The sequence below is a fragment of the Diadema antillarum genome, unplaced genomic scaffold (genome assembly GCF_040938485.1).
Source record: "Diadema antillarum isolate AM-2024a unplaced genomic scaffold, OU_Dant_1.0 scf00000187, whole genome shotgun sequence".
NCBI classification, from domain to species: domain Eukaryota; kingdom Metazoa; phylum Echinodermata; class Echinoidea; order Diadematoida; family Diadematidae; genus Diadema; species Diadema antillarum.
Window position 1 is genome coordinate 745001 of NW_027271076.1, and position 27125 is coordinate 772125.

Below are 27125 nucleotides of genomic sequence, written 5' to 3' on the forward strand. Positions count from 1 at the left end.
TAACACTCCTTCCATTGTTTGTCTTCGTTTCTTTCTATATTATATACGGTGTTCTGAACACCCTGTTATTTTGTTTTCTTTTTACACTGTGACTTTATTTATGTTCACAAAAATTCCAAGACGGGGCAGGGGAGAGACAGGGAAATTGGCGGGAAGAGGTATGAAACATACAGATAGATTAAAAGAGAGAGAGAGAGAGAGAGAGAGAGAGAGAGAGATGGACAATAATAACTCTGATATGCTCCGAATTTTTTCTCTCACACGAGTATGTAATTAATGTATATATACCTACAACCATGACAGCTCGTTTTGCGACTACACTATAGCTCTCCAACTCAGCACATCGTTACGCAGTCTGGGAGTAGTTGTAACCAGTGGTTTACTTCAATAAGTGCAACGAACCCGAATGTTCGCCTTCCAGAGGAGATAGATATAAGGCATTTTTACAGTACGTTGGAATATGGACTGCGCATTACAATGTACTTGCTCAATACGTAAGTATAATATATGGTATAGCTTGTAAGCAAGCAACCACGAAGCGACTTCTTTGTGTCCCTGCCTGTTGTATCACTAGTGACAAACAGAATCCGATGTATGCTTGTTAGACCTCCGCCATTGAACGCTAATCATGACTTTCGAGCAGAAAAAAAAAAAAACAGAATCAAAAGCGTCACTCCAAAACAGTCTGGTAACGTATTTTAACAAACAAACCATTGTGGCAGTAGTCATTGGAGATATGGACATTTTGCTTTCCTGGACATAACAGTGTTGTCTCCAACTTTTACTACGATAGTAGCTTATTGGCTGTAAGGCACATAATTTGTTTTAATAGAGTCTTTGTGAGTATTGTCTGTATCACATTAATGTAATGCCCCTCTAAAAGAAAACAACTCAAGACGATGCAAAGAGTTACATGTGATCGGTTCCCGCCAGGTAGTACTTGGAGCCAAGGGCCTGTTTCTCTCGCTCAAGCTGTTCCTGGTCCGATCTCTCCCGTTCGGTCATCTTCTTCAGTTTCATCCGCCGATTCTGGAACCAGATCTTTACCTAGCGAAATGACAGATAAGACAGGTGAATGAATGTGTGTAAGCAAGCACCATGGGACAGACAGCTTTAAGTATGTTAAGACATCTTAAAATCTTTATTGCAACTGGCAAAGGCATAGTAAATATATGGCGACCGCGCTCGCTCCGGACGCAGTTATTATGTATCATGTGTTCAGCATACTAGTACTCGCGCGCAACTGGGACAGCACAGCTTAATCAGTTAATGGCGGGTGCTCTGCAAGGTCAGATTGGTCCATAGGGTTCACTGACCTGTCTCTCGGAAAGATGTAGGGCCTCGGCGATTCTGGTCCGTCTGTCCCTCGTCAGGTACATGTTCTCCTGGAACGCCTTCTCCAGCTCGATGATCTGCAGCTTCGAGTACGGCCGCCGCTTGGTGCGCCTGACCGAACTGGACGATGAGGGCGGGACCCAGCCACTCCCATGATTCGATGAGGCTGTGACGAGAGATATAGATCGATAATTATGCAAAGCACTTTGGTTTATTCGTTGTAGTAATCATTGTTGGACTGAGAATGATAGCTGGACTGAAAATGATTGCTAGAGACTTATTCCGTGTGTGATGGGACTACAAGGGGATCAGAAGATTTTGTTTTAATGGAAAAACTACGAGACGGCTATACCCCTCTTTTCCCGGTTGAGTGGGCCCAAATGGACTCCTTGGAAAGAATAGAGCATGCTGTCACTGGATGTAACCATAATATTCGTATTTTATGTTTTCAGGAGTGTATTATTGTTCTGTCTGGTCTATAGTAGTCCTCAGTTCTCCACTGTGAATACTATCATAATTATACTACTCGTGCATTTACTCGTTCTTAATGTGTGGACTGATGTACTGTGTAGCACTATTGAGGCAAGCAGATGCTGAAGACTCCATGTGAATCGTACGAGCGAACGATGTTCATTGTGAGTGAATGCAGCACATATCCCCCGGATCGTCATTCAGTCCAGTGCACTACAATCCCTATGTTGTTTCTTACGCCTTATATACATTGGTAATATGATATACGAGAGATTTAAATCAAATCAATATCTTGATATTTGTTTCGTAATGTTACACACGTACACGTTTCTACATGCGTTCAATATTACCTTGAGTGTGTTAGGTTTCTTTCGTTATGTTCTCCATAACGAAGATTTCACCTTAAAGGGGATGGCTAGTACCTGATTAGTGGGAATCAGTGGGAATGCTGGGGGTGATTGTTCCAATCCTTGTGGGATTCATTTAAGAGTACATTATACCTATTGTTCTGTGAAAATTATTTGCTTCAGAATGGTCTCATGTTCAAGTAATATGTAGTTTAATGTTTCCAGGTTAGCATGCCTGTACAGTGTCGGAGCGATCGTCAACGGCCTGTTAACATCGCCCCGATACTGTACAGGCATGCTAACCTGGAAACATTAAACTGCACATTACTTGAATATGAGACCATTCTGAAGCAAATAATTTTCACACAACAATTATAATGTACCTTTAATGAATCCCACAAGGATTAATTGGAATAATCATCCCCACTAGCATTCAAACTGATTCCCACTGATACTAGCCATCCCCTTTAATGGTGTGTTGGTGGTTTTTTTTTCTTTCTCTCTCTTTCTCTCCCTCTCTTTCTCCGAGTGGACTGGTTATATTATCATTACATAGTAACTACCAGCACTATTTGCCTCTTTGCAATGGTATGATTTTTTTCCTCGTCTATTCTCATAATATACTCCTCTTCAGTTATGGCGTAGTATCGAAAATCTCTTTTGTCATGCTCCGTTCATACAACGATGTCCACATCAATTTATGATTAGCATGCAGCGCAAAAAAAAAAAATGCCATCTGCACTCTTGAAGAGGGAAAATCAAAGGATAAACATATGAAAAGGGCAACAGTTGACCCAAAAAATAAAGATAATGAATATCCAGCGATTCTGAGCATACGGCTTCATTCCACTCAGGCACAATAAACCCTTGTGGTGGTGATTTTGGCTTTTTAAATTGCTCGCAGTTAGAACGCACTCTCAGTTGAGGTGTATTATACTTTCCAGCTCAAGGTTTGTTTCTTTTTTTTTTCCAGTTTTGGTTTTGTTTTGTTTTTTGTTTGTTTGGTTGTTTCTTTCTTCTTTTTTTTTTTTTTGGGGGGGGGTATCTCTATTGGTGGATATTCCTGTATGTTGTTGTTCTTCAATGTATACATTTACACAGGTTCTTAGAAATCATTGACATTGAAAATATTATAAATAACGCACATTCGCATACTTTTCAATAACATTGTCTGCTCGTCTCGCGATAAGACGCCAAATTAATGTGACTTTTCTTTTGGATTCTTGTCAAGAGCGAAGTGAAGGTATCATTAATGTTATTGTCATATGTGACCCTGCAACACAAAACGAACAAAAAGTCGCCAGACGTGGATTTTTTTTTTTAGTTAAGGGCAGATTCCGAAGCAGACTCTGAGCTTTAAAATTATGTATAACGCAATTCAAATGGACTCCCCTAACCTACCTAAATACTGGAAAGAAAGCACACACTCTGGAAAAGTGTGAACTGAGAAAAGAGGCTCCGAAGTACAGGGTCTATTCAAGCGCTTTTAAAATCTTTCAAATATCCGTGCTAGCTGTGCGATGAAAGGGACAAAACACAGGATGTCAACCACCGGAGCAACAACAATGAAGAAATTATCAGATTAAGCTGAAATTGAGAATGTACTATTAACACATTATGTCCATGACTAAGGCTAATTTTCACAGAAGTACTTCGAAGCATTATCTTATCAAAAGTTATTAGACTTGAAAGTGAAGAGTGTGTAAAGGATTTCAAGAAATGAAGGGGGGCTCTACAGTCTAATACAAACCTGATCCTTCTACTCTCCCCAAAGAAGGGGTTGTAGAAAAACTGCTGAAAACACACTTTCCCATTCGTGTTATGGTCCAAAACTTAAGAATAATGTAAAATAAAGATAGCTCTTTAAGAAAATATGAAAAACTCAAGATTAATTTAGTTGACCCATTTCACATGTTTTGAGTCCTCACGTAAAATCAAGGGGTGTGACTTTTTGTTTGTTTTGTGATGCAAGGTCACATAGTTTCTTGTCCATTAAACGTAAGCAATAACTTTGACGTTAGCGTGTTTTTTTTTTTGTCATAAGGAAAAGTTGATTAACTTTACTAATATGCGCTGAAAACTGAAATCTTCACAAGGCAATTTCGGGGTTGGCTACAGCTCACAATACCTTGAGTACTTCGTGTAGTACCTTGCTTGATTGGTGATTTAGTTACTTAGCATAGGGTGATTCTCATTTTTTTTATGGCTGTCCATTATAAGGACGAATTCCCGGAAAAGAAAAACCGTTCTCACATGTGCAAAATTGCTTATTAAAATCGATCTCTCGTCGACTGAGTTTTTACTACGCATTCTAGGCCATGTTTGCGTCCGCTCAATTTACGACGCAGCGAGTCACGCCTATACTTGATGCAGTGATCATGAAGTATGGGGCGGCATTTTACTTTGTTTGACTATAGGCAGCGTCTCCGCGTCATTCAAATCTGCTTTGCAACATGACGCGGGGAGTGATCTATGAGGAGAACGGTCAGCACAGTCGTTGTCTAAAGCTCCGCGTCGCAAATCTAAAGCTACATAATATTAAATACATTGCTGCGACGCATGTATTGTCGGCAGTGTTTGATAGCTATCTTCATCTTCTTATGAGATGTATCATCATCCTGTTGGACTGGCTTTCTGTGGACCGCCTTGGAGATCGAGAACGTCATTTAACAATTTGTGTGCTACATTTATAACCTGTCCATAAGTTTGTGTGTTCAATTTGTACGCTTTTGACACATTGGCACACATTAATGGTTAAGAGGTATCCAACAAGTAGCTGTTTTGGCTTTCATTTACGTCGCAAACCCAAGCATTGATATTCTTTCTTTAGAAAATTCAGCGGAAGATTTGGGTCCCACTCGATAGTTTCCACGAAATCCAGTTGCCCAGAACGAATTACTTTGGTAACTAATCCCTTTACTGCAACAATTACAAAATATAATGTTTTATGGAATTGTTTCCTATTATATCCGTTACTTTCCTTCCGAATATCTATCATACTTCAGTTTGTGTAAATGGAATGGTTAATAAAACATTTATTATAGTATAAGATACGCCATTTGGTCAAGATCTTGATATATCATCATTCCTGTAACAAATGCGAACATAATATGCAGTGCATGTTCAAGTCACATCAGTTTAACCCTCTAACTTAATATGTGAATTAATCCCTTATAATTTATTATATACAACGCTGTGCATTTTTCTAAGCAATCAGCACTCATTGCACACAAAAGGTTAAGTCGTATTCAAAGTAGGGGTTTTTCCTGGATGTTTTTGCCGTATGAGAACGGAAAATTTAAACGTTCGACTGGTACGAGTGAGGACAGGTGCCTTACATCACTTCTTACTGTGGAATGGAAAGATGTATTTTATTGTTTGACTTTCTCCTAATCTACAAACCAACACTGATGCATATAACAGAGGGGATAGGAAACTTTGCAGGTACCAAACAAACGCTCTGCAAAGACCTGTTGTGCAGTATAAAAAGAAACAAAAGCAAAAACCAAAGCAAAACAAAAATAGAAAAGAACAAAATTCTGATCTGAGTTAAAAATTGCTGGTAGGCGCATCATCTTAGGATTTCAATGTATACAGAGCAAAGGGAAGAATAGTACATGGAGTACAAATGGTCGCGTATTGTGGATGCAGTTTAAAAACAGCACTGAACATGCTTCGAAAAGGTTTTTCCCCTTTCAGTGGTGTTTAAACTCGTTACGATAATGTTTAATGATTCCCATTCATCCCTCTATACTGCTTCCCGTGGTTTTAATGTTTTAGCTGCTGTAGATTGCGGCTATACATGTCGCTTTCTTGTTAGCATTCCGTATGCATGTTCGTGTACAACAACAACATGGGCTATTCGAGAACAATTAGTCCTCAGAGTCATGACAACTCGCTTTCCAGAAGCAGTCAGATGATTAGGAGAGCTGAAGAAAAGAATAATCGGCTGCTCTAAAGTCTATCATCGATATGATATGCAAATGAGCTCTGATATCGACCAATCGCAGAGAGAGGGGGACAAGGCTATTACTGTCGGAAACAGTGCTTGTTTATGTAGTTTTTAAGAAATATAAAACGCGCTCTCGATCATTTCGTGTATTTTTGCTTTCAATTTCTGCTGGATATTTTTTTTTTTGTCACGAAAAACGTTATTTGAAAACAAACAAACAAACAAACAAATTTACCTCAAGACATGTGTTAATTACACCAGAATCGTTGGAAGGACCCGTAAGTGCAACACAATAACGAAAACGTGATATACACGGAAGAGCTGATTGTGAGTATATCTGCAGTCATATTGCTCTCAGGAGCCTTTTCCGTTCACACGCCCTGCCCTTCAAGTTGTTATTGTTGAGCGATTGTCCCTAACCCTGGCAAGAAAGTGGGGCAACTCGGAAATTTGTAATGACGTTGAGTTCTTTGATTGACAAAATTAGAAAAAAAAAATGAACTTAGCTGATTTATCTCCAAGCACATAAAAACCCATATATCATACATCATGCAACTGTCGAAACCTCATTATGTATGTATTTGTAAATGTATTATTATAATGGCTATATGATCATTACATCAATGGGTCTGCGTTAGTTTATCTAATTGTTGTATATTAGGTAAATGGACACACCCATTGCGTGTAATCTCTCTGGTCATTTCGTATTTAAACATATAAGACTTTCTTTACCTCTACAAACGCTTTGTTGAATACAGTGCACAACTGTCTAAAACAGTTTGTTTATTATGCGTCATTTATTCTTGTTAAATAAAGAGAAAGCATTTTTTTCGTTCGCTCATTCGTTCCTAGCTCTTCGTGCGAACGATTGCTCACGTACATTTGCTGTGTGATTTCACTGCTTATACCCCATGATATTTAGAAATAGCCAAAGCAAGCTGATACGTATACGTGAACGTCACATTATGTGACCGGCATAATTATCACGTAACAAAACTCCACAACAAAGTTCTGAGGTTTCAAATCCTTATATGAAACGATATTGCCCCAAATATGAAATACAGTGCCCTCCCGTTATAACAATCACCGTTATAACGAAATTCAGGTTACAACGAAATAAAGATTCAGACCACAGCATTATGCTTTCTTTTTTATTGTATAATCGTTCGGTTAAAGCGAAATTTCGATACATAGAAAATTGCCGGCCCAGAGGACTTCGTTATTACGGTAGTCCACTGCAGTCCTTAAAAAAAAAATCGCCTTTGCAGAATGGCAGTCTTCTATAATGAAGAGACTTCAGAACTTTCCTGTGCGAATAAGGAAACAAAACAAACACAAACACGTCACAAACAGCAGTGAATGGATTGATATACAAACAAACACTACATGACAGTCAATTTCAACGGCTTTTCTGTTTAGATCACACGCCAAACCTTTGCGAAAGTGTTTTTTATATTCTGATTTCAGATAAGCGAGCTAGGCAGGTGACACAAAATGAATTAAAGCTATAAAATTGCCAAGGCCATCCCAGCTCGTATCAGCGAGACTTTCAACTTTATTATACTTTATATGAGTGCACTCCATTCGCACTCTCTCAATGCTATACGTTTGGTGACCCTCACCTCAAAATGTATACTTTCGAAAAGTGCGCCTTACACGGTGAGAAACTACTACACCAAAGTTATATTACTGTTCGTGTTTTGTTTTGCTTCGTCGTGTTTTGTTTTTGTTTTTTCAGGGGTGGGGGTAGGGGGTTAACGTCTTTAAAAAAAAAAATGCTGCTCGTTCATCCTGTACTCAGACCTCGGTAGGGCGTATCAGGTATCCAGATATAATACGAGACTCGATACCCGTGTAGTGAAAGAAGCGGGCTTGCAGGTTGGCGATGTGCTTGTTATCAGGACGCCAAATGCCGACACACAATATCACAATTACTGATAAAACTTAACGTCTGTAACATGATGGCCCTGGAGTATCAGCTTTCATTAAAATGAGCGTCCTTATAGCAATTGCATTCTCCTCCAGTAGGTGCATAGTACATGCAATGCAAAGCTTCGCGGGGAAAAAAAAAAAACTACACCCAAGATACTCTATACGTTTTATGGCATTGTCAAGAGCACGGAGTCTACGGTGGGAGGCTAGAAAAGGTAACTATAAAAATGTTATACACTTCATAAACCGATGTGCAGAGCAATGAGTGTTAAGTGATATGGATCTAATGAGGAATTACGACCATTAACGTCAAATAGTGTAGTAGCGGTGTGTCAAAGTTAATATACCGTATTCAAGACACACCTGTTCATGTAAACGGGCGCGTTCATAAAACTATAGGAGCTTATTAGCTGATATCCTTTAGTACATCAATACCACGTTTAAGTGCCGCAGGCTATAAAATTAAGGGGGAACACACTAAATAGATAAATCTGGATTTATTACTGCCAATCTACAGACAGGTTTTGTGTAATTGCGACAAATTACGATCTAATTACAAAGCATTATGATGGTCATAGAGAATAAAAGCCAGCATTTTTTCATCGTTGAGCAGTGATTTATCGGTGCGACTTTATGTTTCAGGTTATTTGTTTTATCATTCTTTTTTTTTTCTTTATTTTACTTTTATGGCTCGTGTACTCCTGTAAACGTTATAACATTTGGTTATGACGTTCGTATTCTTTTACGCTGGAAATGAAAACATCTACTTATTCAGGGTGTCTGGCCCATTTTTTTTTTTTTTTTTTTACGTTTTGCTTTTCCTAGATTGATTTTGTCTCTGTACACACTCCGATAGATTATCGAGACTTAAGGAGGAAGGGAGGAGAAACGTAAGATTTTAGAATTTTTCCTTTATTCGACAGTGTTTTACTAAGAATTTGAAACAAGTGGAAGAAACTCGTATGTGTTGAGATGCTTGTGGGATAGCATACCTGCAGTGTCTGGAAGCTAAAAACAAGACATTAATACATGCTTGAGTGACACAGCTTTTAGTAAATAGAGAGAATGTCATTATTGTCCGAGACCTTGAATCAGCATGATGCATTGTAAGAACAAATTAGCAAGATGTAGAAAGTTGAATGCATTTTTTTTTCAGAAACATGTATTACTCTGTGATGCAGGGGAAGTGAAGGGGAAGTGTATTGTTACCATGATTAGGCGTTGGTTGATTCTAATGAAGCCTGAACCGTGCTTTCGAGGGGATCGGGTAATTTCTTTTTATTTCATGGGTTTTTGTTTGTTTATTCAGTCTAAATCTTTAATTCAATCCAATTCATTACTTCAACTCCCATTCAGAATTTGACATATTCTATTGACTGATTTGAATGCATCCAGGAACTTAATCTTTAGGTAAAGTTCACAGTGTAAAGTTCTGAATACATATGATATTTATTTTTGGTTACTACTGTTTGACTAGATTATGTATACTACCAATGTAATTTGTGGAAAAACTTGATGAATTAAATATCGAAGAGGTTCATACTGATCAGCTTTCACATCTGATGGTTACATGAACTGCAAAGTATGTTCTTGGGCCTACAATTCGATTGTCAGTCCTAGAAAAATCATATACAATTTCAATTTACTCCCCGTAGTGTTTACACTTCATCAATCAGTTTAATGTTAGATGTCTGCGACTCACAAAATATGCAAAACGACGCATTCATTTAAAAGTGAATACCAGCCAACAAAAAAAAAATAGAAATGAAAATAATCACCAGTATTTCGTTGGGTATGTACAGGGCATGACACAAATATACTGCGAGATGATAATCATTCTGACAGCAAATTGTATAAAGTCTGGTAGGTCAATCTGAAATACACTTAACGGAGAGCACCCAAGAAGCCTTGAAATTCAACAGTAATCTATTTTTTTTCTCAGTTTCTTGATTGGATTGGATGGGATTGGATTGGATTGGATTGGATTGGATTGGATTAGATTGGATTGGATTGGATTAGATTAGATTGGATTGGATTTGATTGGATTGGAATGGATTGGATTGGATTATGGTTTATTGAAACAAACATCCAAAGTAGTAGCCCGACAGGTAAATCATAATGCATCACATTATTTCAACAATGACAAATACCGATTACATTAACATGACAAATATACAGCTTCATTTCAGTCATCATCATTATCATCATCATATCCCTGTTCTTCTTTTTCTCTTTCTCTTCTCGTGTTCCTATTTTTTTTTCTTCTTCTTCAGCATTTCTCCTTTTTTTCTCTCTTCTTTTTCTTGTTTTCGAGCATTATTCTTTAGATGTAGAAACTTGGACCACGCATTCCTTCCGATTTGACGTCCGTTTTATTGTCCATAAAAGAAAGATTTAGTTTTCCTACCTAATGCCACTCACACACACGCCGTCTCAAGCAAAGAATGGCGTCATTAATGATATCAATGAGCAAGAACGCATTGTGTTACGACAAGGGATAACGTCATGCATGTCGATATGAGGGTAAGCACTAAATCCCTCTGGTACATTCCACTGGGTCATTGCCACACATGAAAGTTTCATTACACAGGAGACTGCCGTTATCATATCAATTTTTTTGAGGAAGTATTTTATGTTAACTGAATGAATTCTTCATTTCACGACTGAAAATTGGGTCCACGCCATTTCTCGGAAGAGTATCAGCCTTGTCACGTGGTATCAGCGTCTGGCTCTGTGAAACTTTACTTTCAGACGTGAAGACTTTCAGCCACTATTCTGTTGTATTGCACATACAAGGATTACGCAAAATAAAAACTTGCACGTCTTACTATCAGCACGTGTGTCACATGATCAGCTTTTGATATGATGTAAGTGTAACACAATATCTGCTTCATGCGTAGACAGGAATTCAAAGCTCAAATTACTGACGAAAAATAGACGACGTCAAAAAAAAAGATATTGGAAATGTGTTTCAACATAACCTTAAATCCATCTTTTGGTATTAAGAAATGTCTTCCTTGTTATACAATTGCAACTTATACAATTGCAACTGATTACATCTGAAAAGGAAAGAATCATATTAAAGTGGAAGAAGCATAGACGTCTTAAAATCATTTGTAATAAACTCTGAAAATCATCACTTGGAGCTTACATATATTCTACAAGCTTCTGCTTTTTATTATGTTCCTCATATTACAAATCATTCGTATTTGCTTATAACATATTTGCTTACTTCCATCTCAAATTCACTATTTTGTGCTGTACGTCTCACTTCATATCAACTAGAATATAAAGTTAATGTGGAATATTATACAATAAATGGATATTGTCTTGATCACATATATTTTTCCAACTTTATTTTCACAATTCACATGCTGCTTCATACCAAATACATGCATGATAATGAAAAATACATTATGAAAAACTAAAATTAACACCAAAAACTATGGTATCTTGATCTTCCAAAGAGTAGTTAACGAACAATCGCCTCACAAACATATTTAACCTTTATAACAAGAATAATACAGAGAAAAGCATAATATATTATGTCCAGCAGTTTTTACTTAAATTAGAATCACTTAAGCTTGTATAAATCTCTTGTTTTCAGCTTCCAAACACTGCGTGTATGCTATCGCATAAAAATCTTAAGACATTTGTGTTTCTTCCACTTGTTTCAAACTTTCATTGAAATACTATGGAATTATTATAAAGGTAACGATTTTAGAACCTTCTCTTTTTCCTCCTTCCCCATTTTTAAAAGTCTCGACAAGCTTTGAGAACCACAGGACATTCTTTGATAGCAAAGGATATAAATCTTTATCTTGAAGTAATTTGAAAAAGGTGGAATGTTTTGAAGCTGTAAGTTAAGCTCGCAGAAACTTTTATAAAAGGTGATGACATCTCTGGATCATAATCGAAAAAATATCGTAGCCATTGGTATCTGATTTCAATGACCCGGAAACTCTTTGATTTTGTCACCATACAAAGCTTTAACACTTCGTTGGCTTGTTTGTTTGTTTATTTGTTAGTTGGTTGGTTCGTTGGTTTGTTGTTGATTTTTCTTTCTTTGAGTCATGATTACTGTATTAATCGTAAAAACATGTCAATATGGAGTGGAGATTCTGTGCATGAAAAAATAATTAATGAAAAATTGGTCATGTTTACTTTATTTCAAAGGGAAAAAAATCTACACTATCTTCCTTGTTCCACCGTAACAATGGTACAGGGCCAATACCTTCATTTCTTCATTTCTCCGTTTTCAGCACCATCATTAAAAGTAGATCTGAAGATAAAGTTCCCTGACGAAACACACAATTAATAGGAGAACGTGAGTCAACGTACATGACGTAATGTCGTCAATTTTTACAACTACGTAATGAGGTCATGCAGTGGCATTAAAGCTGTCTCAAATTTTCTTTTCAATCTGCTACAATTAAATAAAGGCGTGTTTTCATTTGCCGCTATATAAAGATAAAAGTGATTGCTAAATTACAAAAATAATGCAAAATGGGGAACAGCCATCCCGATTGAAGCAGTCCTCTGGTTACAAAATCTTTATAAAGTTGTATAAATAGAAAAAAAAAAGTTCTGTACTATAAATGTAAATTGAATACTTCGGAAGCATTTCGTCTGAAATATGTTAAATATAAGAAAGAAATATAAGAAATGGTAACAATTATATTAAGACAAGAATGGATTGTTCATTACTTATCACAAATAAATTCAAATAAAATGATACACAGGTCTTTATGAAAGATAATACAGTTCTGAATAACTTTCAAATCAATAAAATTTCTTAATCAAGATATGAGAATATAGTTGCTGAGGACAATAATGATAAAGTAAAGAATTTTAATGATTATCTTGTTAGTATCTATTGGGCCCAAGTTGGCTAGATATGTTCCACGTGTTAACAACTTTTTGAAGAAGGTCTTGGTAGTAAATATCAACTCTTTAGTTTGTTGTTGTTGTTGTTATTTTTGCCCCAATAAATTCCCACATAAAAAGATTGAAAATATAGACAATGATATAAAAAATAGAAAGAATACTGGGGTAGACGAAGTAGATAATTTACTGGAACGGAGCCTCTTTCCCAGTATGTGAAACAAGCCAGTGGGTTGTCCCACGAAATATGAAAATAGCAGAGGTTATCCCAGTGTTTAAAAAAATGGCCACGTTTTAGGATCTTGTTAATGATATCCTATACCATTAATCTCTCCTGTTTCTAGAACACTCGAAAAATTGCTTATACACGAACTTTTTTTTCCTTTTTGGTGCACTTTTATATCTTATCAAGCTCAAAAATGTGTTTTTCGCCAGAAACATAACACGGCCGGTGCTATTATAGATTCTTTCGGCAATTGATAATTATATGCATGCCACTGGTACATACCGTGACCTGTCCAAGGCTCATGAGCTCATTATTCTAAAAATCTAAAATGTTGTAGGTCCAAAAAATAGGTCCTCTTTTAGAAGTTTTTAATCAAAATCAAATTTAAGTGGTCCACAACCACCGGGCAATCAACGCTAACTTACAGCCCTGAAAAATCTCTCTTTTTTTGTGGATAATTTGCATTCATCTCTATAATATTCATTTATTTATACATAGTGTTCTTTCGTTGTAGGTCTCAATTTATCAGTGGTAGATGTATGATTACTCACAGTGTATCCATTGTACGTAACGGCATGAACTAAGAAATTTCAGGATGGAGTTATTCGCTATTCTCCCCCATCAACCGACACACCCCTATTCTTAATGATGAAAACCACCAAATAGATTAACATAAAAAAGAGGAAAATATTCCCCATAGAACGATACAAAACTGACAAAAATTGGATAAGAAATAAGAAAGATATGACATTTTGAAATTTCAGGGTTTTTTCGGAAAACATGAAGAGTTTGTTCGCAAAAACCGATAAGTGCATTTTTGAAGATTTTGAAGTACGGTCTATGTCATAAAGTACAAAATGATACCTTTTAAATGATATACTGGTCAATACACATAAAGGTACATTTTTGAAGTTATGGTCAAAAGAAGCAAAACATTTCTTATTATTCTCTTTATTTTTTTTTACCTTTAATCGCAAATATCTCCATTTGGCAAATGTGGACTTATCGGTTTTTGCAAACAAACTCTTCACATTTCTTGACCATTACTTATGAATATTGAAATCAGCAAGTTTACAATCTCATGCTCTCACAATTTCTTGTTATATTTCGTATACAGAAATGGCAAAAAATTTCATAATTCAGCTGTATGAATATAAAAACTTGCCTCAAAACCACCCAAAATAAAAAAAGAAAAAATGTTACTCTGATATATCTTGGTAGGGAACATTATTTTACTTGTATTATCTAGAAATTACATATTTTCCGTATTTCATATTTAACATATATGAAAAACATGGAGGGTATGGCATTATCAACATGCTCCTTTAATATTCATAAGAAATGGTCAAGAAGTGTTTTCCGGGAAAAATGCCATTTCAAAATGTCATATCATTTTATCTTCTCAGATTTTGGTAATTTTCTGTAGTTCTGTAGGGAATGATTTTCTCTTTCTTTTGAACTTTATGCATATTTTTTGTGGAATTCCTCTTTTTAAATAGCATGGCGAGTTGGGTTGAAAGCAAAGATGAATTTGGAATTGCTCTTTGTTTTAGACCTTTGATACGTATACTAAGCTGAAGAGAGTCTCAGATTAAGTTATCTTGCGGCAATTATCCTCCTCTGATCTTTAGAATCTCCACAAATGAACATTTATGATCAATGCATCGCCCTAGGTCTACAGTCTCATGCGTAAAATCCGAACCTAAACGGCTCATACCCTCGAAAGCTTCACTCGGGAATATGGACACAGTGCAGTCGTTTCTATTTTACAGGTAATTAGCTATGAGATGAAAGTGTGATTTGGATAAAAGAACAGCCCCCCCCCCCCCCGCCACACGCACACACACACACACTCACACCTTAGAAATAAAAACATCCCGTTGCCTTTGCATAATGACACAGATATTTATTCGGTCAGGTGTAATGACGAATGATGGATTATATGTAGAGAGAGAGAGAGAGCGCGCGAGGAGATAAAGTTTAATTTGCAAAAACAGACGAATCTTTTTACATCGAATTGAGATAAATGAGAGAGTAAAGCTTCTGAATAATAAAGAAAGTAATCAAAGTGTATGTGATGATTTTAATGATATATCAAAAATGTCTATTGTTATTCAAAAGGTTCTTCTCTATTTCACGAAGACATCATTATAAAAGCATTGAAAGTGACATCTATCTGTTTTTACATTTAAACTCTTCATAATTATCATATCAAATATTGTGTACTGGGTTATGTGGCTGATCTGAATAGTTTATCAAACAGAACTATAAGTCTAGGGTTCGTGTTGTATGAATGAGAAAGGATTTAGCACAAGTCAGCTTTCTGTAGGACTTACCGAAGGCGCCGTGCCGGTGTGCTATACCATACGTCGGGCCGGGCGCACCACCAACGGCAGCGGCAGTTGCTGACGCCACGGCCGACATGAGCGGCTCGCGGTGCTGCGCAGCTGCACTTCCCGCCACAACGGCCGCGTTGAGCATGGAAGGGGTCGACGGGGACACCGCGTGGTGGAAATGGCCGTGCGCTGGAAAACTCGACGCCCGGGCCTGCGAATGCGTGTGCGAAGTCGGTGAGGAGAAGTCAAAGTAGCTGCCCGCCGAGAAGTCGTCCGTATACGACGGGATGGCGACACTGGAACTGTCATGGTTGTTGTAATAGGGGTATCGGTGGGCAAGCGCCATCGTGGTCGCGTGAGGTGTAGGCAGATGGCTGGTGCTCTCCGTTCGCGGGCTGACGAACGGCGAGGAAATCGTAGGCGACGCCGATGATGACGAGCGCTGCACGGTCATGGTCGTTGTGTTTGGAGCCCAGGGCTCTGTCATATAGTTCTGCATGATAACGAAGTATAAGGTTCTTGCTCTTTCGTAATGGCGATGTTAGTTTGCTATCTTCTTTGTTTAGCAGGTGCTTACCATATCACTATTTTTAGAAGCTTAAGGCAACATTGCAAGTCTCGCGAGAAAGACGGGTGCAGCTGACACAGCTATCACTAAAACACTATTCCCGTTCTACTAGTAGTGAAGGACATCAATGTGAGAGCTTCTTTGATGCAGTTCCAGGAAGAGATTTCAACCTTGAAGCCCTATTTCTCATCAAATTGCGACAGAGTGGTCCTTGTTTTGCTTGCTAGTTTGTGTTTTGGAGCTGAAAATTCTGCTGAAGAATCGGCCTACTCTGACTGAAAGCAAGAAGCGGAGATGCACTTCTCTGAAGTGGCGTGCATTCTCTGACAGCACCCGATATTACCTCGAGAGGTTTTATCACGAGAATGAGTATTTGACCCACTCTGTCGCTTCAAGTGTAAGAGGGCTTCACAAAGTTGCTGGCTCCCAGACCTGTGACGTTGGTAACAGACTGAACAGGTACGGAGATGCGCTGTGAACTAGCTTTGGAATGCTGCTTGGGCTCGATGAATTATGAGGGTAAAAACTCTCTCTCTCTCTTGTCGCGTCTGGAAGTTCAATTCATCACAAGACCTACAGTACACTGTAGCTCATTTCCAACAGTACGTTGTCTGTTTCTTATTGTTCTTCTTGTTGTGTTTTCCTAATTGCCCCAACATTCGTTGTAACAGGTGTACCTTCTGCAGCAATGTAAGAAGTTGGATGAAGATTAAGTTGTTGTTGTTGTTGTTTTTCTGTGCAAACCTATACAATCTATGATGCTGAAAATACAGCATAATCATGATAATAACGCAACCACAGCAACAAGCAAAATATGAAGATGAATACAAAATTTAGTGGCAAGAATAGTTAATACTTAATAATAGTTAATAACAAGATTTGGTCTTTTAAAAAACGGAAGTAAATACTGATCGGTGATAAGGGATATAGATCTTGATCGTGTCATCAAACCATGTCCAAGTAAGGAAAAATATATTTAGATATAAAATCAAATTGATAAAAATCAATATTACGTTTGGTCAAGTAATTATCCATGTACATGACAATAAATGAAATGAAGGAAAATAACATTTGTTCTTGTATAGAACAGATGGAGTGCAGTTTAGTAGGTCTTCCATGAGTGCTAGATTTTAACCCTAAAAAGACTGGGGGCCTAAAAGGCCCCCCCCCCCCCCTCGACATTTCGCGCGATTACTCAGCAACACGCAATGCTCTCGCCGCGATGCTCTATGACTTTTTTCTTTCGAGTTTCCCACACATTTTGACACCAAATTTGTGACGCCCGGGGGTACGGTTCTGAAGTTACATAACTCTTTGTACATGCATGTGAGACCGAAAATGGCTCAAAAATGTGATTTTGTGTACAAAGTCAATACAAATTGAGTTTTATCACATGGTTCATATAAATATGCTTATTTTTACTCTCAATGGCTAAAATCAATTTGTTTTAGTAGTATTATGCTTCAAAAAGGGTCTGCCACAAATTTTGCTGAAAAAAAACAACAAAAACAAAAGGTCGAAAAAACAAAGAAATACATAAGAAATTCATAAAACAATAAAATAAATAAGAAATTAATTTTGATACCGAATTTTTTTTCAAGTACATTTGCTAAGAATGCTACAAAGAATATCTAGACCAAAAATGAGCACTTTTGGAGCTTTATTTACTGATTTAGATAAAAAGTCTGATTTATCGCATAAATTAGCATAATTAATCAAAATAAAATAAAAGAAGACTATTTTGGAAAATTTAAATATACGATCTTGTAGATTACATCACACACTACCATTGTGCAAATTTCCGCGGCGATCGCGCGATCCACGGCTGAGATCTTAAGGGGGGCCCTTTAGCCCCCCCCCCCCCCCCAGTCTTTCGAGCTACCAAAATAGCCCAGTCTTTTCAGGGTTAATGCATAATGTCATGATACATCATGGATATATAAAAAAAGTGAGTGGAATATTGTAACAGGTGTATTTTTTTTTTCGATATAAGCATGTATATGATAGCATTAAATGAAGGTGAAGAAAAAAGATTGCGACTGTCATTAAGAAGAGAATCCCACACGTCTAGAATGCTGCATCTTACACTTGTTGTTGTCGTTGTTGTTGTTGTTGTTGTTGTTGTTGTTGTTGTTGTTGTTGTTGTTGTTTTCAAACAGGTGCAGTACCCGGCTTCAATGGAGTTGTAGTAAAGGGAGAACTCCGAATAATTTTTAGACTTATACAATTGAACAATTATAAATCTGTCATCGTGGGTACAGAGTTTTATAATTAAAGGTGACTTGTATAAGGAAGAAGAAATTTATAGCAGATCACAATATTCAAGGATGATGACATGGCAGCTTCACCATGATAATGCGTTAGTGGGGACTGAAGGAAGCAGAACAAAAGAAGAAAGCGTGCATAAATTCTACACAGGTGACTTTCTTAAGCAAGCGGTGTTGTAGTGGAATTACACTGCTACATTTCTGAAATACATCAGCCTCTAATCATGTATTAGTGAAGCTGCTATGTCATCATCCTTGTTCAGCGCAATGGTTTCCCTGTTCAAGGACCACAATTAATATCCCGCAAATCTAAACATGGAACTGTCGATTTATGTACTACATGATGTAAAAATATGGAAATCTCCGATAGACTTCGCCTTTTATTTCCTTCTTCTGTCGAATGCTCTGTAATAGTGCCTTGTAAGTTGCCTACTGTTCAGCTGAATATTGCAGAGACTGTACTGCACATACGTGTGACTATACATGATAATGTGTAAGAAGATCATATCGTATGGATGCTGTAAACGTCAGACAAACATCTTTAATATCACTTTTATTTATGTTAAAGATACATTAATATCTTTTATATTGATATCTTGTTTTATATTTTTAACTCTGAAATATTTCCGCGTTTGCAAAATGCTTTAATACATCATGTGCATGGTACCTACATTACATTCAAAAGTAATGAGCTAGCAGCACATAAATTTTAGATGATGTGTTATTTCTACATGTTACTGTTGAGTGATCCACTTTTAGCAATCTCTGCTTTTCGGTGGATCTCTCTTTTATTAAGACAACACGATCTGCATGCTTTGCAAAGATGTTTTACCCATATCCTTCATTTGTCCCCCCCCCCAATATTATTGAGTAAATCTGATTCGAGGATTGCTTCGATCTCATTTTTTTCTGTAAATGCACTTTATATTTTTCATTTGTTTCTGCTTTCCTTTGTGTTACGTAATTCTATGTTTTATATGATGGTATATTTTCATGTACATGTATGATATGTAATTATGTAATATGTCATTTTACCTCGTGATGCGTGGACACGAGGAAGAACAGCCGTTTTGGCTGAATCATGTGCTGCGCAGAAATAAATAGATGAGGTGAAATGTAATTGTAGGCAAGCATATATATATATATATATATATATATATATATATATATATATATATATATATACAAGCTCTTGGTGGTTGGTTATCACATGCAGTCTAATGGCCTTCATTTTCACATCTCAATGGATTGACAGTGTGTGTGTGCGTCTGCTGTTGTTGAGCCTGTTGTTGATAATAATTATCATACCAAAGAATCTCTGCTTATGCTACCTTCTTCATAAATTGCAAAATGACACGGGTGAATTATTCAAATCTATGACAAAAGAAGACTGTAAGAATTTGTAAAACTTCTGTAACACATAATGAGCATTCATGTCATCAATTAAATGTTCTCAAACTAGACGATATCATTAAATTTCCTTCATACGGCAACATTTAGGACTATAAAAAAACATAATACAAGATAAGCATCTATTCATATCCAACACGCAATTACCCGCAATAATTGTCTCTAGAGTAAAAAAAAAAAAAAAAATCATATCTAAACCTACTTCATGCACGGAATACGCTCTATAACCATCTTAAGCATCTCCCCTTTTTTTTTTATTAAAGCCTTCTAAAAGATGATAGCTATATAGATATTTTTCTTTAAACTTAATAATCGAACTCATATAATCTAACACTGACGCAGAGTAGCAGAGCGTACTACTGATAGGAACTGTCGCATAGTCTTCTTCTTCTTATCGTATGACATAATTATGCGTACTTAGAAAGGTAAGCCCAGACTGCAAATTCACGCTAGGGCGTCGCCTGTTGAGTCTTTCATTCCCTCGAGGCCACCGGGGGCCCGTTGCATAAAAGTTACAATTATGGTAACTTTGCCATCCAATGGTAACTACCATGGTAACAATGCTCAACAGCCAATCAATATCAAGAATTCCGTGGAAGTTACCATTGGATGGCAAAGTTACCATAATTGTAACTTTTATGCAACGGGCCCCTGGACAACATCTAACAAGGGGTCTAAGGGGGCAGTCATGCCCACCATGCAGCACAGTCTGGTCATAAAAACCTCAGTCGCAGACTGGACTGTCTATTAACTGCCACCGATGGGGGTGATGGGCTCTCTTGGCATGGGTTGAGCGGATCCTATAGTCATGTTATATTATGTCAATTCTAAATTATTTCTTTTTTCAGTAAACTTAAACCACGTCATTCATAAATCTTCCCCCATGCACTTTGATTCTATTTTCTTTTGAATGTAAGTCCTTGAGAACATTTCCTTAATTGTTTGTTATGACATAAGGGCTTTCATTTCCCCAAGGATTGTTGAGTTGTTGTTGGTTTTTTTTTTCATGACGGCTTCTGCAATAGTTTTAGCTATCTCTTAGAAGAGATATGCAATGATATGCTTTATCTTGTATTTAAAAGATTCATTAAATGTTTGTATTTCTTCTTTAAAAAAAGGTTAACTTTACTAAAATGGCGTAATCATCTGTCATCATTGTATGTCGCTTTAAAATTGTTTTTTACGAGAAAGGTCGCAGAAATTATTTGAAATTGAAATTATTTAGTGTTGTTGCTTGTTTGAGTTTTTCGCATTTTTGTCAGTTTGTTTTGTATTATGCTGGTTGGGGAACGTTCATATTCATACGGTCTATAAAAAAAAAATGATGATAGTTGAATTTGTATCAAAGTGAATTGGTGTTACAAGTTCGTTAAAACAAATTTGCGTCAATAGTGAAATAAGAACACAAATGCCAACAAGTAGGCCTATACAGTCTCAGCTTTTCATTTCAGAGTGTGTGCAAATGTGAAAGCCTGGAGCTTGAGTCCATTTATTGAATTAGTGCATTTTTCGAATAACTTTTTTGACCCCTTTTCATTGTTCCTCTTTCTTGGAACATTGAAACAAGTGGACTCATTCGTATTAGTGATAAGTAAAGTTTGCCATTGCATTACAGATGTATAAGTGTAAAGAAAAATTGTTGAAATTGTAACGAAACAATCACACCTTCTATGCCTAGTGCCATATTTATACAAGAGCCACTTTTAAACATCTTAAATAAGTCAATCATCAGACAAAGCAAAATAAAACCTTTCCAGCGATACCTTAATTGTTACTTAACATGGGATATTCAGGAAGTCAGTCATGAAGACCTTGTATCTGAAATTTTGGTGAAAAAGACGTTTTTGAATTAATGGTCAAATAATCGGTCCTGTCCAAAACCTAACTTTCATACCCCAAAAATGAAGGCACCACGGTACGTCAAAAGAAAGGCTATCCCATTTGCTATAGTATTTTGGCCACCATGTTTCTTTTTTTTTTTGGGGGGGGGGGGGGGCTCTCCTGAACATTTGACATTTTTATAGATACGAGGTCTTGTCGCCCCGGCGACGCGATGCTATTTTCATTACTTTTCTGCAGCTTTAATCGCAAATATGTCAAATTACCTAGAATTTGCAATCAAACTAGTCTTGGTAAAATGTTAAATGAAATTGCTGAAAATTGACTGTAATGTAAAGCAATGGCATGCAGAGAATGACTCAAATCAAACCAAATCTAATCAAAACATCAGTTTAATCAAGAATGGCCCTGATTAAGGAATGGCCACTATAATCTATACGTAATTCATGATATTGTTTGTCACTTGATGTCTTGTGATTTTGATACAATTACGATATCCGACCTCGAGATAGTTTTATTGGTCAGATGTGAACACGGAACGGTACCCGGAAAATGACGTAAAGGTTAAGTATAAGAAACTCTAATCACCGACAACCCGAACTTGAACCAGAAAACGACCTTGGACAGATTCCGTTTTGCTTTGTCTTAACCCTTATCATCCTTCTCTCTCTCTCTCTCTCTCTCTCTCTCTCTCTTCCTCACTTTTTTCAATTTCCTCTCCCCATCCCCCCCCCCATCTTTGCTTGAGAGCATCAGTGATCACGTGTACATTCTACTGGAAGGAGGAGATGGCCAAACCTTAGACACCCCAAGGAGCTAATTCACAGAGCAAGTTTGTCTGAATCGCCCACGGTCTAATGCGCCAATTCTCATCCTTCAGGCAATATATTACTAAACGCATCCATGCCTCTACAATATTTTGCTATCGGGTTTAGGAGAAAGAATGGCGTTTATTCCAGTGACGTTGAACGGTAGTTATGCCGTTCTGTTTCTCAAATAGCCAAATTTAGCCAGTAGGCCTAGATACCAACAGGTTGTATATACGACCTACGGCATGGAAAAGGCTACATTTGACTCCTTGGGCTGGGAAACGAACCATCGGAGTACCAGCACTATTTGGCGCTTGCCCTTTCTCACTGGTTCGTCAGTACCGAGGCCTCCATGACCCCAACGAACGAATTGGACGTGCCCGTATAATTCATCTTTTAGGATGAAGGTTGAAGGGGGAAAGGGTTTAAAGGTTGGATTAATGTACACAAAGTATACTAATATATATATATATATATATATATATATATATATATATAAGAAGATAGAGAGGTTTAGACTTCTGTAAATTAAAAGGGAAAACCTCTCGTTTGCAATATGTCTGTGCTTGTGATATCTATGTTTATTCATCAACATACAAAAATGCACACATACACATATAATAACGTATTCTTTGTGTGCGCGTGTGTGAGGGCATCCCTGCGAGAATAATCAATGCATTGCAGAAGAACAGTCACGTGTATCAGAAACCAGCCTGCTCCAAAAATAGGATGTTGCTAGTGCATGGTTTACATATCACAAATGAATACAAAAAAAGGACAGAATTGTTTTATCATTATAGATTACGATGAATATCAAAGTTTTATCAGAAAATTCGAAACAGCCGGGTGGGAACTGCAAATGCAAATTCTCAACACATGTTGTTCTACTTAAAAGGGATCTACATGTATGTACCCAAAAAAAAAAACAACAGCAAAGACACAAAGAAAAGCAACACAAGAAATGCACCGTTGACTATACGATAAAACTGCTTCCAGTCTTCTTTGTGTCAATGCTTTGGTTTATCTTTCCATTGATGTTCTTACCAGGGGGGCCCACATTCTACAAGCTCTGCCTTTTTAGTGGGTCCCTCCATTTTTTGCACTTTCTGTGGTGTTATACTTCTTTTTGACCACTCCAGTTTTCTTGAAAATGTATGATTGCTGCAAGATTCCACAATAATTTTATAGTCTTTTCATTGTACGATGTTTTAGTTACCTTATTCTCTGTTACCAAAGAAATTGAAATATATGTGTTTTCGTCTAAAAATTGAATAAACTTTGAGTTGAATTGAATTGAATTGAAATAGAATTAAATTGAATTAAATTGAATTGAATTGAATTGAATTAGAATGAATTGAAATGAATTGACTGAATTGAACTGAATGGAACTGAATTGAACTGAATTGAAATGAATTGAATGAATTGAATTGAATTGAATTGAACTGAATGGAACTGAATTGAATTGTAACAAAATCATTCTCCTCAGCTTTTTTTGTGACTAGTAGGAGTGCTGCCTCATCGGTATGCTCCCGAAAAATTCTTGTGAGTGAGAAAATCTCGTCAACTCCCGCCAACCTCTGAGCAAGGTCAGGAGAGTTCACTCGAACTGTGCCGTCTAAAAATCAATCCAGGCCAAGATAATTCTGCGAAGCCGACGATGGAATCGTCTTTGAGAGCGAAAGGCACGACAACGACCAGTTAGGTTCCCCATATATTCGGAACAAAGATCGCAGAAAAGCACCAATTAAAGTGGTGTTTGAATGATAAACACTCTTGACTAAACCAGTGGACACTGGTCAATAGCACATTTTGGGAAAAAACAATGGGGTAATGACGCTATGATGTGATAGCACAAAAGTCTCCCACTGACCTTTACACCAAGTTTCTCTCACTGTCTTTGCTTTTATCAACCTATAAAAGAGCATAACCGCATGCTTAGACGAGAAGAATTCTGTCATTGAGTCATAATAACATAACCATACTAAGGTTTTAGTTAGTGAATTCTCGGACACAAACATGATTTCAAAACAGTTTGGATACAAAATATGGGGCTGCTGATTTTTATACATCCGGTACTGCAACTTTATCTACCGAGATAATATAATATCACTATATAGTGAAGCATTGCAATTATCTTACACAAACAACAACATAGATTAGTTCAGAGGAAAAATAATTAGAATTAATTCGCCATTGAAACAAACAACAACAAGGATTTTGGCTCAAAAAGATTCCAAGACCGGGGTCCGAGACAGGTAAAAGCAGAACTGGATTTAATTTGAGATATTTTTATAACAACACGTGCGATGAATGGCTGATCGCGAACCACCATGAACTCCAGAGGTACATCCTACATTCACGAAGCAAGAATTGCCTCTCCATTGAACACATCAAAATGAATGAAGAGATATCTATGGTTATAAAAAAGAACATATGCTTAAATCCGAAACGAACGAGGTTTTGTTGGCAGCTCTGAAATCGTAAATCCATTAAAAACACAGTCATTAATATATCTTACTAGTACAAAAAGAAGCACCATTTTGATGTTTCTTTGACAAAGTCATTATAAGGACATAGTACCATCATGTGAAATGGAACATCAAATCAGAATTTATGTGGAGGATGAATGCATAAATGTAGTCATAATATGAAATTTTTACTGCGTACGTGGTTCTATGGGCACTTCAATTGAAGAGAACAGAACTTTCATTTTCATGCAAGAAAAGCGATGTGGTCTCATATTCACGACTGAGCTGCAGGAAGAGCGTTCAGAACTCTCCTGCGCTTATAACGTTAAGCTGATAATAAATGGAGCAATGGAGCGATGGACATGGAAGACAATGTTGTCTATATTCTTAAGAAATTTGTTGGTATTCAGCAGTGCGTGAGGAGAGCATATCTTTCATCTGTTGAAGTTATTTAGGAGGTTGGTAAATGCCGGACTCTGTGTAAAATTAGCCAATTGCAAGTTTTCAAGCTAAAGCCGCGATTCCGTCGCACGAGTGAGATACAAAAGTCAGATCAATCGTGGATATCCTGCATCCACATTGAAAGGAGATTTTCTATGTTTTATTAATGTATGTGCAATTTCTGTTTAAGCCTTACTTCCGTCCTTAATTTGGTGTACCCTTAAAGGACTTCTTAAAGTAAGGGTGCAGAGCGAACTGCGTTCCCGAACCTGAAGGTAGAGATGTTCTCATGAATGATTCCGTGCTCATCATCACATCGAACTTTGAGAGGAGCGTCGCCCTGACTTAAGACGCTATCAGCTGATACAGTGATCGAGGAGTTTGGTCTGCGCTGCTTGATGACAACGACAACAAACATATCAAACCCGTTTGTTTCTTCTCCAAGAAAATGAATCGTCATCGGCAAAGGTATACTACGGTGGCGGCAGAAAAACTAAGTTTTTCTTCTGTCTGTACCAGCGCAACACTTCGAACTTTAATAGGTAGTGGAAGCCATTTCTATAGTGACCTATACATTGACCTCACCCCGTTAAATTCTTGTAACGCTTCCAGCAGAGAAACTAGCGTCTTTTTTTCTAGAGCTTTACATTGCAGCCTTAAATGGGTATCTCATTGGCTTGTAGACAAGGTGGCGACTGGTGGCGACACGAGTCTCACTGCTCGTGGAGTGATTACGTATAGACGTCTCCGTGACGTCTCCTGGAGACCAAACTGGAATCAAGGGAGTCACGAGAGAATCGAATATGTTCTTCTTTTGTTTTGTTTGTTTGTATGTTTTTGTTGTTGCTGTTGTTGTTTGTTTGTTGGTTGGTTGGTTGGTTGGTTTTTGTTTTGTTTTGTTTTTTCTTTGTTTTTTCTTCTTCTTTTTTTTAGGGGGGGGGGGGGACTTTTTCCAGTCTCCAGCCAGGCAATAGTCGCGGAGACTTGTACTCGAAATACCGCGACCTAGCGTAACCCTATGATACATGACCGACCTGAGCTTATCAGGGCAATTACCCCCGGGCTAAATAAAGGTTAGTGAAAAGGTTAAAAAGAAAGATTAGGGTTAGGGTTAGGGTTAGGTTTAGGGTAGAGTTTAGATTAGGGTTAGGATTAGGATTAGGTTCAGGATTAGAATTAGGATTAGGGTCAGGGGAAAGTTCCGGGGTAATTGCCCAGGGGGTAATTGGCCTGGACCCGACCTGAAACGTCACCGCGACCTCCGGGGATAAGTTATCTCGTTATTTGGAGACTTCTCGGACGTAGCCGTGGAGTCGCCTTCTTGGTGAAAGCGCAAGCCATTCCTAGGTCTTTAGATTCCCAAGAGTTGCAGTAGCAGCGTCTGATCAGGCACAGCGATCCCGGCTAAGTCTCCTCCTCCTCCTTCCTCTTTACAACCCACTGGTAAATTATACATAAAGCACAAAAGGTAACTTATCAGAAGACGCGTTGTCACGAGCTTCAGTGATGTCATGTGGCCGCATCGACGATTTGGGTGAACAATAACAAACTCGAACTTACAAGCGTTAAAAAAAATCATAAAAGAATAGATCAATCAATGAAAAAAAGTAATTCTATTGTGTGCATGTATAATGTGTCGGTGCACTCGTTTAGATTCTTCTCTTTCCACAAGGATCTGTGAAGAAAGAAATTGCATTTTTATCAATCACCTTTTCTTCAAAGCTTTGTACTGAAAAATCAACCGGGTTATCATGATTTTTTTTTTTTGAAAAGGGGGAGGAATTTGTAAAGAAATTGTATTTTTATTAATCACCTTTTCTTTAAAACCTTATACTGAAAA

General features: G+C 37.4%; 1 protein-coding gene across 1 annotated transcript; it reads right to left on the minus strand.

Annotated features, from left to right (window-relative positions):
• Positions 1-909: 909 nt before the first annotated feature.
• LOC139723360 (uncharacterized) lies at positions 910-15982 on the minus strand. The gene is made up of 3 exons (XM_071634618.1): positions 15484-15982; positions 1317-1501; positions 910-1047 (listed from the first exon to the last, which is right to left on the minus strand). Exons 1-3 carry the CDS (start codon positions 15980-15982, stop codon positions 910-912), a joined length of 822 nt encoding a protein of 273 aa, XP_071490719.1.
• Between the last annotated feature and the right edge of the window lie 11143 nt (positions 15983-27125).

Excerpts from the sequence above, each read along its gene's own strand:
- LOC139723360 (XM_071634618.1), bottom strand. The coding sequence starts at position 15,982 with ATGCAGAACTATATGACAGAGCCCTGGGCTCCAAACACAACGACCATG. Across the intron at positions 1,502-15,483 it reads ACACCGGCACGGCGCCTTCG|CCTCATCGAATCATGGGAGT; the intron begins GTAAGTCCTACA and ends CTCTCGTCACAG. Across the intron at positions 1,048-1,316 it reads TACATCTTTCCGAGAGACAG|GTAAAGATCTGGTTCCAGAA; the intron begins GTCAGTGAACCC and ends TCATTTCGCTAG.